Raw genomic sequence first — 14,894 nt, 5'->3', positions numbered from 1 at the left:
AGATAAAAGGACAGCTGCTGTACAGGCTTTTAAAAGATCGACGCGCAGATCGACGTGCAGAACATGCAGCTCGCCAGGAGCAGCAAGCCAGCAGATGATCCAACCGCAACTCCTTAACGTGCGTTCAGCCCAATAAAGCGAGCAGCATTATATGTCCCACGAAAAAGAGATTTAACCAGGCCCGGGGGCCGGAAATAAAGGACAAAGAGTAGATGACAATGTAGAACGTCGTGAAGAATTCAACAACGTTGGAGCGATACACATGCAGAGCAGGTTAGAAATCATCCATCCATCCATCCATCCATCCATCCATTTTCCAACCCACTGAATCCGAACACAGGGTCACGGGGGTCTGCTGGAGCCAATCCCAGCCAACACAGGGCACAAGGCACGAACCAATCCCTGGCAGGGTGCCAACCCACCGCAGGACAGTTAGAGATAATGGAAGTACGAAAATTCAAAAGTCTCAAAAAAATGATAGTGAAGCTCACATTAGCGTAAACAAACGAAAATTATTACTCGGTGAAATAACGGAACAGCGAAAAGAGATCGAATATGTTGTTCAGATTTAAACTTTAAGTCGGAGACTTGTAGATCATCTAATTCGTGGTGCTGGCGAGAATTAAAAGACTCCAAAAACGTTGCTGCGGTATGAAGTTACCGTGAGATGGAGACTTTTAACACGAGATTCTCTCAAGTCACACCCTACTTACAACTATTTACAAACAAGACCGCCGTCATCTAACCTCTCATTTGTGTGAATGCTTTTGTCAGACACACTTCCTGCGCTCTCAGCTCTTATAAATTTTATCAGGACAATAATTTTATACATTCTAGAAGACACGTCAATGGCAAAGCGAAGATGAAAGAGCATGGACAAACATTCGAGAAAGTCGTTTTATTTATTAAAGAGAAAGAAACGATATTCACTCACAGGCAGATATACGTGGCGTTGTCACGATGTAAATCCAAACACGGAATCAAAATTCAAGGCGATCTTGAAGAAAAGTTAATTCCAAAAATTGTTTTTACAAAAGTTTTAAAGTTATAGTGAAAATAATGCATCTTATATATAATTTGCCAGTCTCCTCACTCACTCACTCACGTCCGTCCAAAGCCGAATGCGCAGTCGCCTTCTGCGCACGTTGCCTTCTGCGCATGTCCGAAGCCGAATGTGCAATCGCCTTCTGCGCAGCGGCCCGAAAAACCTTATGAGACCGACATCATGGCAGGCGGCGGATTTACGGCCGCGAAAATTCAAAGAGAAAGACGACTTCGACCAACATCGCGGCAGGGTCCGTCTGAAGCCGAATGCGCAATCGCCTTCTGCGCAGCTGCCCGAAAAACCTTATGAGACCGACATCGCGGCAGGCGGCGGATTTACGGCCGCAAAAATTCAAAGAGAAAAAAGCGACTTCCACCATCATCGCGGCAGGCGGCGGATTTACGGCCGCGAAAATGCAAAGAGAAAAAAGCGACTTCCACCATCATCGCGGCAGGCGGCGGATTTACGGCCACGAAAATGCAAAGAGAAAGGCGACTTCGATTAAAGCTCTAGAGGCCTGAAAGGCGATTTCGACTACAGCTCCAGGCCTAATTACGAATTCATTCAATACACCTATATAAGGTTTGTGATGCTTATACTTATTACTTAATATTCCACTCGTGCCCGTTTCATCTTATGTTGTCGAAACGTGCTCTTTGTCTAGTATGTAATAATTCCCATGAAAATAACAATCTCTTTAAATTGTATTTCCGGTAAACCAAACTCAGGGGAGGGCGAGTGAAACGAGCAGGAGGTGGAGCCCCCTAGTAGTATACATATAATAATTTAATGTTAACTGACTATTTTATATTTTTTATTCCGGTATTGGTTGGACCTTGTGAATTTAGCACTGTCTTTTTATTGTTCTTATTTACTTTTTTGTTGTTTTCCCCTTCTCTTTTTGCCTATTCTCCGGTTTTTAGAAACGTAATTTCATATCCCCCCCCCCCCCCCCCCCCCCAAATTGTAGATATGGCTGGAATGACAAATAAACTGATCTTGAGACTTGAGTCCAACCCTAACCCTAACCCTGACCCTGACCCTAACTCTGCTCAAATTCCCGGAGGCATCCACGCGTTTTAAAGAAACCGCCGACTTGGTGCATGGAAACGTTGGACCCCCCCCCCCCCCCAAAAGTCTGACATGGTGGTTAAAAGGTGAAATTAACTTACAGCTCTTAGTCATTATTTGTGAGAAAAAACTCTTCTGGAAATTAAGAAGATACACTAAGTGACTTAACACATGAATTATTTGGAAGTTGTGGAATTTCAAGTGTTAAAGTTTTTAGCCAAGATTTATGTAAACTGCTCATACTGGACCAACAAATAGTCACCCAGAGGTGAGAAACTCACAGAGCTGCACAGAGCATGTGTAGACCCCCCACCTAAAATAGTGACCAGCCATGGAATTGAACAGAATCCCCGAAGCTGGGAGGGGACATGCGGCTGACCAACGAGCCAGGGTGCCGCCTTAGAATTGTGCTGTTTTCTGGAATGTTAGAACGTTGTGGGTTTCCACTGACATTTTCAATGTAAATTTGTGCTTTTGTTTAATCACATGTTAGACCACCATGACTCCGACTTTCCTATCTTGAATCTACAGGCCAGCGCCACACCAAGGTATTCTCAGATTCCAGAAATACATATTTTTTTTTTTGGGAGGATTGGCAAAATTATTAGAACGCACAGCAGGGCATTGTTAGTGGCTGGCGCCAGATTACACAGGCTGATCAGCCAGTGGGGGGAGGTGGTTGGGGTGTGGGGATGGTTAGTGAGGGGCCAGCAGTCAGGTGGATAAAAAGGGCACATGGGCAGCAAGTGACTCTGAGGAGCACAGAGGGCACAGACTGGTCTTTGTTGCGCCATTTCCTGACTGTCCGTCTCTGTCTGCTATGCCATGTCAGCGCCCTCACTGGTCGCACCAGGTGTGTGTGTCTGTTACTAAACCTTAGGAGAAGTTTAGTTTAAGATTTTGGGTTTATGACTAGTCTTTTTTTTTATTGTTTTATTTATAGTTTTTACTCGTTTAGAGTGAATTATGTCTTCAGTATATTGACATTAAGTTCTAAGATAAGAGTATCAGTTCCTTAATGCTGTTTTTATGGAGTGCCAGCCTGTGCCATCTCAAGATGACTTTCCAATGCAGAAAAGATTACAGAATAAGATCTGCAGTATATTCATGTTTTTAGCTTTTAGACTAAAGGGTTTGCCATATTCTTGTAAAGAGAGGACACAAACAAGTTTGTCTTTATTCAGTGAGTTGCACATTAAAGAAATTGTACCATGTAATTATTTATACATTTCAAAAGGTTTGGATAAAGCAAAGCAATCCTGAGGCTAAAACCTAAAGACTTCACCTGTACATCACAGCTACCTAACTTTTATAAAGCACCTTCCATACTCATATGTGTGTGTGTGTGTGTGTGCGTGTGCTTTGTGTATGTGATATGTTTTTCTGTGCATGTATGTATATGTATATATGTGTGTGTGTATATGTGTATATCTCTTATATATATATTTCTCTTCTGGTTCATCCTGCTTCCACTTCAAAACCAGTCCCGCCCACACGCAGCCGACACAGTATTTCTCGATTCCTATTCGTCGTCTTCCATGTCATGCACTATACTGGCCTGCTGAGCGCAATATAATCCAACAAGTACTCGAGGTGCTGCCACAATGGTAAAGTAGCTTTACCACCCTTGCGGGAGCCACCTGTGTCTTTACAACAGCTTCTTACACAGCAAACATCAGAAGCTAAAAATTATCGTGAACACATTCGAGAATACAACTCTTCTCTAGCGTTTGCTTCCATGTGTGCACAGATAACTCAACCTCCTGGCCACGGACCACACTGTTTTAAAATACACGGGCAAGTTTATCACCAAATCTCTCCACTATACGCTAACACTCCTACCTCTCCAAGATATGAACAGTTGTATGTTTTTGACACAGCGCAAGCTACTGGAGTACGCTTACAAAATAAAGCAAACTCTGCATGCAGCGAAAATGTACTTCTCCAGCTGGATTCCATGCTCAGAACCATCAACCCCTTTGCTAAATCATACAAACACATGCATGAAATCGCTCAGTCCAATCCAACAGCATCTGTACCAATGGTTTTCAAGGAAACCCCTAGGCAGGATTTACGACGATACAATGCCCCGACATGTCACACCGATGTTGCAGTGATTTTCGTCAGAGAAGATGGCGAACCGCCTGCCAAAAGGGACATTTGCATCTATCCCATAGGCAACTCCTGTAAACAGATTTCCATGCTCAATATGAATTGCGATCCTATGGTTTACACACTTTTATTCCCTTACGGAGACATTGGCTGGCACAAAGATTTACAAAATGTTCCGGATAAAAGAAGCGCCAAGCGAATAAGGCTTACTCAATGCCAATTTTACGCATACAGATTAGCAATGAGGAATACATTTAGTATTTTACACTCCAGCGACAAACTATTCCAACAGTACGTCGTAGATGCGTGTGTTAAAACAGAGGGTGTGTGTCACAACTATCTGAGATTACATCAACAAGATCTGCGCGTGGAACAATACAGAGGACCATCAGACACACTGCAAGCAAACACTGAAAATAACAACGTACGTGTAGGCAAAATGATCAAATTACAGTCCACATTTCCAGGAAGTCCAAGATACATGCAACAAAACTATCAGGATGCCATGGCCATAGTACGCAAATTTGGAAAGTCTGATTAATTTATCACTTTCACATGTAATCCTGCTTCTCCAGAAATTCTACATGCATACTACGTCTTTCAAGAAGTATTTATTTCTTCTTGATTTCTGAATTCCTTTCTCACCGTTTTCCGTTCCTATTCTTACACTGCTGTATGCTACGGCGGGCGTCAGATAGTATATACAGTACTGTACAAAAGTTTTAGGCAGGTGTGAAAAAAATGCTGTAAACTAAGAATGCTTTCAGAAATATAAATAATGATTGTTTATTGTTATCAATTTACAAAATGTAAAGTGAGCGAACAAAAGAAAAATCTAAATCAAATCAATATTTGGTGTTCCTACCTTTTGCCTTCAAACCAGCATCAATTCTTATAGGTCCACTTGCACAAAGTCAGGGATTTTGTAGGATTCTAGTCAGGTGTCTGATCAACCAATTGTACCAAACAGGTGCTAATGATCATCAATGTCACATGTAGGTTGAAACACAGTCATTAACTGAAACAGAAACAGCTGTGTAGGAGGCTTCAAACTGGGTGAGGAACAGCCAAACTCTGCTACCAAGGTGAGGTTGTGGACGACAGTTTCATGTCATGGCAAGATTGAGCACAGCAACAAGACACAAGGTAGTTCTACTGCATCAGCAAGGTCTCTCCCAGACAAAGATTTCAAAGCAGACTGGGGTTTCAAGATGTGCTGTTCAAGCTCTTTTGAAGAAACACAAAGAAACGGGCAACGTTGAGGATCGTAGACGCAGTGGTCAGCCAAGGAAACTTAGTGTAGCAGATGAAAGATACATCAAGCTTATTACCCTTCAAAATCGGAAGATGTCCAGCAGTGCCATCAGCTCAGAACTGGCAGAAACCAGTGGGACCCAGGTACACCCATCTACTGTCTGGAGAAGTCTGGCCAGAAGTGGTCATCATGGAAGAGTTGCAGCCAAAAAGCCATACCTCCGACTTGGAAACAAGGCCAAGCGACTCAAGTATGCACGAAAACATAGGAACTGGGGTGCAGAAAAATGGCAGCAGGTGCTCTGGACTGATGAGTCAAAATTTGAAATATTTGGCTGTAGCAGAAGGCAGTTTGTTCATCGAAGGGCTGGAGAGCAGTACAATAATGAGTGTCTGCAGGCAACAGTGAAGCATGGCGGAGGCTCCTTGAACGTTTGGGGCTGCATTTCTGCAAATGGAGTTTGAGATTTGGTCAGGATTAATGGTGTTCTCAATGCTGAGAAATACAGGCAGATACTTATCCATCATGTGATACCATCAGGGAGGTGTATGATTGACCCCAAATTTATTCTGCAGCAGGACAACGACCCCAAACATACAGCCAAAGTCATTAAGAACTATCTTCAGTGTAAAGAAGAACAAGAAGTCCTGGAAGTGATGGTATGACCGCCACAGAGCCCTGATCTCAACATCACCGAGTGTGTCTGGGATTACATGAAGAGACAGAAGGATGTGAGGAAGCCTACATGCACAGAAGATCTGGGGTTAGTTCTCCAAGATGTTTGGAACAACCTAACTGTGTGCAAGTGTACCTAGAAGAATTGATGCTGTTTTGAAGGCAAAGGGTGGTCACACCAAATATTGATTTGATTTAGATTTCTCTTTTGTTCATTCACTGCACTTTGTCGATTGATGAAAATAAATGATTAACACTTCCATTTCTGAAAGCATTCTTTGTTTACAGCATTTTTTCACACCTGCCTAAAACGTTTGCACAGTACTGTATATCAATATGTTTGTGTGTACATACAGTATGCATATATGGCACATACATACATATTTATGTTTTTGTGTATGTATATATTGTGGTAAAAATAGGCAACAGACAGAAAAAGGTTTGGGGATGGCTACCCCGTATACTTAAAAAAATCAAAGAGAAATCAACGACGTCTTCACAAGGTGGAATTCAAAACCAAACTGGCTAACAGAATGAGTCTGGGCCATAAATATAGTGGGTGAGAGGAAGAGGTGGAGTCAGGGACGCCGGAACAGGAACTGATCTGGCAGGTAGATGGGTTCTGGGTAATTGAAGTGACTGTCATCAGTGGGTGGACTGGTGATGATGTCACTGGGAGGCGTGGTCCTTGGCTGGTCTGCAGAGGGACAAGAGGAGAAAGGATCAGATGAGAGCACCAACCCTGGCCTGGCTGACAAATAAGACCATCTGAGCCTGTATACTCTCCCCCATGTGCTTGTGTTTGATAATATTTATGTGTATGTATTTATATGGAACTATATTATATATATTATGTGGGTGTAGATATAGTATATATGTTTGTACAGTTTGTATATCTTCACACTCACTGTTGCTTGATTGTTATTAAAGTAATTATTCAGTCTCACTTTGTTCTAAAACTGGCTTTACTTTTTTTTTTGTTTACCTGCCATTGTGTTTTGGTTGAGGGCTCCTCCCCACTCATGAATATTGATGAGATAACTTAGAGTGGCAAAACTCATAGAAATATTCAGATTATTATTTTTGTTTTTATTTTGTTTGCAGCATAGTGTTATTTTATGTATTTGAGTGCAGCATGGTATTGTCCTGATGGTTCTTCAGACTTAGCACTGTAAAGTGAATCGTCATCCTGAGTCTGACTCGGGGTTGACCGTACTAACATAGAATTCTGAGCCTGAGTCATGTTCGGGGTTAACACCACGGAGGTTAAATACTTAATGGCATGGACAGTTCACTTCATGATGTGGCAGTTATGACTTAACCGTTGTTCTCTTTCTCTCCTAGACCCCTTTGCCCTGAGTCATGTACAGCGAGAGGCAGTACAACGGCCCTCAGCCCTATGGTCCCCCACAATCGCCCCAGTGGAATGGCTATGGCAGCAGGGCCAGCTTTGGACCACCAGCTGACAACTATGGTGCTCCGTACCCTGCACCAGGCTCCTATTACATTGAGGAAAGTCCACAACACTTTTACAAATGGTCCTCCCCACCAGGAATCCTGAAGATTCTGGAATCTGTCCTTATCCTCTTGTGTGTGGCCATATTTGCTTGTGTCGCTTCCACGCTGGCCTGGGACATGGACTATACCTATGGTGGATTAGGAGGCCTAAACTATGGTGGCATGGGCTATGGTGGGATGGGAGGTTATGGATATGGTGGGTATGGTGGGTATGGTGGTTATGGTGGCTATGGCTATTATGGAGCTTATACAAGCCCCCAAGCTGCCAAGGGCTTTATGATTGCAATGGCTGCAGTCACTTTTATCAGTGCCATGGCCATCTTCGTGGTCAGTGTGTCCAAGTCACAAAGTGCACGTGGCCGCAAGTTCTACCTCCTAGTGATTATTTTCAGTGCTCTGCTGGCAGGAATGCAGCTCATCGCCACCATTGTCTACATCATGGGAGTCAACCCCACCGCTCAGGGTAGTGGATCAATGTACTACAACCAGATCCTTATGATGTGCAGCACGGTGTACAACGGTGGAGCCTTGGTCAATCAGTACTTATACCACTATTGCGTGGTGGAGCCACAGGAGGTGAGTGCCCAAAATATGGTTTTGTTTTAGAAAGTTCCCTTTTAGAAGTTCTCAAGTGGCTACTTGAACAGTAAAAGGCTCCCTCATCTTCCATCAAGTGTGGCCTGTGGGAGGAATGAACGAATGTGAATGAGTGGCTTGTTTACTTTTGGTAAGGGGGGGTGACCTGCGCCCCCAAGTGGAGGAGATCAGGTAACTCACAGTCTCACTTTGAGTGAAAATTGATAAGAACATAAGAGATTTGAGAAATGAGAGGAGACCATCCAGTCCATCAAGCTCATTTATTTAGCTAATAACTAAGCTCTCCCAGATTCTTCTTAAAACGTTATCAAGGTTTCTGCTTCAACTCCATGTCTTGGTAGTTTGTTCAGTGTTCCAAGTTGTTCTTGGCTTCAATCCTAAATACACATCCCCTTAAATTCCACTGATGTCCTTGAGTATGTGATTCACCCTTGAAAGAATTCTGCTTGATCTACTATCTTGAGGTTTTTGAAGACCTGGATTAGGGTCCCTACGTAGTCTCTCTTCTGCTCAAGACTATGCAGGTATATCAAACACAGGAAGCTCTGCAGTTTACTTGTGACTTTGCGCTGTAGGAAGATTCGTAAATAAATCAAGGTAAATAACATTCGACCTGGCTTTTATTAAGTAATGTATAAATGTTTCTTATGTATAGACCATCACAAAACATAATCACAAACAGGACTTTGCACGATACGTTGGCGAGCTCTGTAAGCCGTGCTGCTTCGTTGGAGGACAGGTGTGGGGCAGACTGACTGGCAGGATGATGCCCGACCTCTTGGTGCATCCAAATGGTGCCATCTTTCGCCTTTGCTTCTGGTTTAGCTGCGTTGTTCTTATATGTGAGTGGACATTTCTTGTAGTGGGTTGAGATGGGGGGGGGGGGGTCTTCTGTTCTCTTTCTTCGATGTAGAAACCTCGTCCTTATCTGAGTTCACCTCCTTTATAGCACGTCTTTATTTGCAAAACTAACAGTGTCAGATCGGGGCGAGCGTGAACGCGACTGAGAGAATTAAAACTGAATAAAAGAAAATTCTAACCTTTACAAGTACTATAAATTTACAGCAGCTGTTACAGACTCAAATCAAATGTATGTTTTCATTGTATAATAGTAACGATAAGAGCTGGGGGGTATTTTTCGTACGTGGATTACTCGTTTAGCCGGATGTAATTGTTGACGATTTGGCCTGATCCTGGATCTGTCGGTTTTTCGAAACTCTTGCTGGAAGTGTTGTCCTAATCCTCAAATCTGCTCGGAGCAGGTTTGTTCTACGTAAACAAGGATTAGCTCACACACTTAATCAGTGTCCGTGTGTGGAATTCATCCAGTCATGGCTTCACCGTTCATGAATGAGCGACCAATTGATATCGGTGCGCAAATTATAAGAAGAGAATTTCATATAGAGAGGGGTTTGCGAGATCGGCAAGATCATTTTATTGCTACAGGAGAAAAGCAATCTTGCCTCAAATCAATGGCAACCTTTTGTAGGTCTATGAACTTAATTTAAACTTTAGGTGTACACGGTGCTTTGTTTCAGAAGTACCTGCACTCATGAAAATGTCTGTATGCGTTAGTCGCTTCATATTCTTTTCCTACATTATCAATTGTGTAATGTGTTTTTTGAACAGGTTTGATTCATCGAAGTGATCACTCGTGCTGCGTTCAGTCAGTTCACGTGAGCCGCTCTCTTGTGTGATGTTGCGATGTTCACGGCTTTATTTAATGTTGGCTAAGACCCGGCACTTAAAAGTTTCTCGCGACAGCAATTTTCACTCCGTTACAAAGTGATCCAAAGTCTCGTTTATACCTCGTGTCTTCTCATTAAACTTTTATGTCGCGAATATGGTATTGCAAACAGCAGCGGGAGCGTTTCTATAAACTTAATATAAACTTACGGTTTACACCGTGCTTTGTTTCCGCAGTAGCTGCACTTATGAATATGCTTGTATGTGTCACTCGCTCGCTTCTTATTGTTTCGCTGCCTTCTCAATTGTGTAATGAATGTTTTCTTCACTGCTCTTTGGGGCTCTTCCTTGTTTTGTACATACTGCGTTCACAGTCAGTTCACGTGATTACGTGGGAGGCGTGATGACGTGATACGCAACTCAGCCTCCCACGGCCATCGAGCTGCAGTCTATTACAGTATATGGACAAAAAAGAGGTTCCAGTTATGACCGTTACGCGTAGAATTTCGAAATGAAACCTGCCTAACTTTTGTAAGTAAGCTGTAAGGAATGAGCCTGCCAAATTTCAGCCTTCCACCTACACGGGAAGTTGGACAATTAGTGATGAGTGAGTCAGTCAGTGAGTGAGTCAGTGTTTGCCTTTTATTAGTATAGATGTTCTTTAAATTATATATGATTCTTTATGTCAACAATTCTTTAAATAGTTATATACCAATATTTACCAGTTTGAAGTATATTCTTGTACTTCACTTTAACCTGTTCCTATGTTCTCCTTGTGCTCACGTTTGATCATATTAAATAATAATTAATCTGACACATAGGAAATGAAACGCTGCTTTTAGTAAGTATAATACACACAACTTAGCGTTTAATTTGTCCGCCACTTTTTGCCAGCCGTCTTTTTTGGTCTGTGCTGCTTTTGCAGCGTTACCCCTTGTGCATATTAAATCTTGAAATTCTTCATTTCCTTCGAATAAAAGGTCTTGCGCCGCGTGTGTGAAAAAAAAATGCGCCCGTTCTTTTGTCATTTTGTTACAGCCTATCAAAGACTTACTGATCATGTTTTCTAGACTCAATATATATGGGCTTTTCAATCTGTGCGGGCGCACGCATTCATCTCGTATGATTAGATCCAGCTCGACTAATCTAATACACGGCTGCGTTTGAAAAACCAACTTATCTGGATAAGTTTCACTGGCATTAGATGAGGCATCTGATCTTGGATGATTTAAGCGACGTACAGAAAATATCCCCCAGATCACTATTCAAAACGTTTATTTTGGGACGTGGGAAGGCTCAAGCCAGTGACCTTTTGAATAGGAGTCAGCAGTTCTTACCGCTGTACTAGAAAAGAAGTCGCGACAACAAGCCACACTAACCTGAATTCTTCGGTTATAGTCTTGAATAAAAGCGCACTTGTTCTGTTATATTTGTACCTTTTGTGAAAGTGCTTATTTGATATTTGGACTTCAGTCTTCACACATTATACACTTCATGTCCAGATTTTGTCGTCAGTACTAAAACATGTAAAATGTTTGTCTTTTAGGTATATGTTCAACATTTCTTGCATTTCCGGTCTTCCTACACTTACATAGATCTTTGTAGACACGGAACACATGTGAAATGCATGTGTTCCAAATAATGATTTATTTTTTAGCCTCTACAACTCCAGGTACCTGACTCCCTGATAAACAAGGCTTGAGCTGGGAGAGGTTTTTGCACTTTTTGTGGCAGTGGGAGGATGGGATAGCAGGCTGCTTGGGCTTATCGATACATTTACAAGACAAAAGACGCTGACGGAGAGGTGCGAAGGATTTAAGGTGGGCCGGATTTACGAGTTTTTCCGTAAGCTTTAGTAATTCTAGTGTTAATACTCTGAGTCTGTCACAGGAGGACATGTCCTTAAGTCCTGGGATGCACCTGGTTGCTCTCCTTGGCTCAACTCCTTTGCATTGTCCCAACGGCTGCTTTCTTGTAGCACGGTGCCCAGAATTGCGCACAATACTCCAGATGCAGTTTCACGATCAAAGTGGCTGTACAGGACCTTGGTGGTCAAGCAGGGTCTAAATTGTTGGATGGAAATATTCATTTATCAGTCACTCCACGTCCCCAATTACTAGGTAGTGACACAAAGATTTAGCACAGGTGGGCAGAATGAGGTTCCTGAGGTTCATGCCCTGTGATAGGGTGAGGAATGTGGAAATACTGGAGGACCTTAGAGTTGAACTTCTGCTTTTCCACATTGAGAGGAGATGTGTCATTAATAAACATGTAGCTGGAATTCCACTGGTTGCCTCCGAGAGGCCATGTACCAGGCCTAACCTACTGGCAGAAAACCCAAGACATACAGGAGGGGATTATAGGTCTCAAATAGCCAAGAAGCATTTGGGAAATTTCCAGAGAGGAGCCGAGTGAAAGGAGAGGTGGGAGCAGAATGAAACTGAGAGACTGAGAGCCATCTAATGAGATACCCTGCCAGGTGTAGTTAAGATAGTCTGAGGCCGCCTTCCATCCCTTGAGATGGCTCAGCCAAATAATCTCCATCTTACTGACTCAGGAGACCACAAGTTCACAGCCGGCCTCTCTCGATCGGAGGACATGAAATAGAGGGGGTACATTCAGACCCAGAACAATTCGGAAGTCATTTAGGATCACTCAACTCCATATGAACACCTGTGGTTTTTAAATGGGATGTCCAACAAGGTTAGATGGGTGTGACGGTCAGATGTCCACACCAACAAGCTGAGATAGGTGTGATGGTCAGGTGTCCACAAATTTTTGGCCATATAGTGTAGTTTATGCCCTCCGATAGACTCGTATCCTAACTGGAGTTGGTTTCTTCCTTGTTCCCCATGCTGCTGGGATAGCATCTCTGTGAACCAAAAATGAAATAATGGTTCTAGTAATTTATAAGGATTAATGTTGCTGCCTCACACCTCCTGGATCCTGACTCTGTTTGTAGCTTGGGTGGTCTCTCTTGGTCTCTTTGGTGTTTCCTCTTACCTCCCAAAGAGGATGCATGCTGGGTGGATTGGCATCTCTAAATTGGCCCACATGAGGGTCTGTTGTAGGTGTGAACGTTCAATGTGTCCTGGCCTCCAATTCCTTGTGCCTGAGGCTACCAGGATAAATTGCAATAAGATGGCTCACCAAAGGCCGGACAGAAGAAATCCCACCAACACCTGCTCTACAGGCACCTCTGAAGCCATGACAGGCAGCAGGATGTGTTTTGTAAGGAGGAGGTTTTTGGATTAGGTGGTAGCTTAAGCTTCTTAAAGCGTGATAAGAATGGAATCTGGTGTATCGAGAAAGGCATCAGTAGAAGTTACAATGTCAAGGAGTTGGGGTCTTGATGAATGGCAACTCTTTGTACTTGCGGTGGCACCCTGAGTCTCCATTAACTCTCACAGTCGTTCCTCAGTGCACAGCCTGGAGGTTGCTGTGGTTAAGCCATTCAAGGCCATGGTGTTGACTTTGTGTTCAGTCCGTGTACCCGCTCTCTACATGGCATTAAGTGCATTGTGGTGGTAATCAAGCACCAGCTAATAGGAACATGAAGAAAAATATTATGGGATCGGGAAGAATCTTGTTGTCATCCATTTAATGTAGCGAGTGCCCATTCTGGTGTGGCAGGGAGCACAAGGTAGCCATCGACCCAAAACGAGGAGCCAGCTGGCCACATGCAGAGCCCATTTAGAGAGGCCATGTGTCTTTGGGATGTGGGTGGAAACCCGCTGGGAATAATGTGAGATCTGCGCGTCCTGATTCCAGATCAGGCACTTCCAGAAGGTTCCAGTGGAGCCCAGTGAGTTGCTGGATTACAAAGTTGTGCGGCTGCATTGAGCTCCTTCTTCTTCGCTCATTCTATTTGAATCTCTCATTCTTTTTTCTCATTCTCTCGGCTTTTTCCTCTTCTCTCTCTCTCTATTCTGTCTGTCTTTGTTCTCTTTATAAAGTAATACAATGATTTCTCTGTCTCTCTGTCATTCTTTCTCTATCATTCCATTTCTCTCATTCTGCTCTTTCTCATTCTTTCACTCATGTTTTTGTCTCTCACTCTATTACACATTCACACGCTCTCTGTCTCTCTTTGCTGCTAATTCCCTCAGTTTCTCATTTCTTCCGTCTCTCTTGTTCTGCCCAGCGTATTCTTTTGTTCCTTTGTTCTGTCTCTCATTCTCTCTTTTCGTTGTCTCTGAGTTCCTCTCATTTCTCTCTCTCTCTCTCTGTCTTTTCATCAGTCTGTTTTGGTTGCTTATTCTCTCTGAGGCTCTCGTTCCTTTTTTCTCTCAGCCTTTTTTCTCTCTCTCTCTGTCTCTTTGTTTCTTATTCTCTGTCACTTATTTCATTCGGTCTCTTTATCATTCAGTTTCTTGCTCTCTCATTCTTGAACTCGCTCTTTGAGTCTCTCTTTCACTCCATTTCTCTGTGTGTCTCTCTCTGTTTATTATTCAGTCTCACAGTTGCTCTTCTTCTGTCCGTATCTCTTTCTCTCCTTTATCCTCTCTCTTTCTTCCTCATTTTCTCGTTCACCCCCTCTCTATTTCTCACTTTGTCTATCAATGTGTCTCGTCCTGCATGAGGTCAGTTATCGGGAAGCCTCTACTTCACCCTTTTGCTAATCAAAGTGCAAATTTCATTCTGCCCAACAACACCCAAGGCAGTTTCTGCTTTCTAGCCTGGAGCTCAAGGTTCAGGACCGTGAACCCTGATGGACTGTTTATCACATAGCCTGGGATTTGCCTGCCCATAAATAAAAGTTTATTATTCTGGTAATAAAATGAAATGTCAAGCAGCCTGTTCTCTTCCTTCCTTCCTTCCTTATTTTTTCTCACATGGTGTCACATGGATTTTGTTTGTTTGTTTTATTTTGTTTTATTTTTTTTTCCTCTCTGGTGCTCTCATGCAAATCGGGCTAATAAAGCATCCGTCACA

The 14,894-nt window shown here is 43.0% G+C and overlaps 1 protein-coding gene across 1 annotated transcript in view; it reads left to right on the top strand.

The window, feature by feature from the left end:
• LOC114662872 (uncharacterized) overlaps positions 1–14,894 on the top strand; it is a 139,165-nt gene that overhangs the window by 72,526 nt on the left and 51,745 nt on the right. The window contains exon 8 of the mRNA XM_051935431.1: positions 7,519–8,252. Coding sequence (XP_051791391.1) covers positions 7,519–8,252 — 734 coding nt within the window. The remainder of the gene's footprint in view (positions 1–7,518; positions 8,253–14,894) is intronic.

The sequence above is a fragment of the Erpetoichthys calabaricus genome, chromosome 12, assembly GCF_900747795.2.
Source record: "Erpetoichthys calabaricus chromosome 12, fErpCal1.3, whole genome shotgun sequence".
NCBI lineage: Eukaryota > Metazoa > Chordata > Cladistia > Polypteriformes > Polypteridae > Erpetoichthys > Erpetoichthys calabaricus.
Note: the sequence above shows the minus strand (reverse complement) of the source record. Positions and strands in the feature narration are given on the sequence as shown.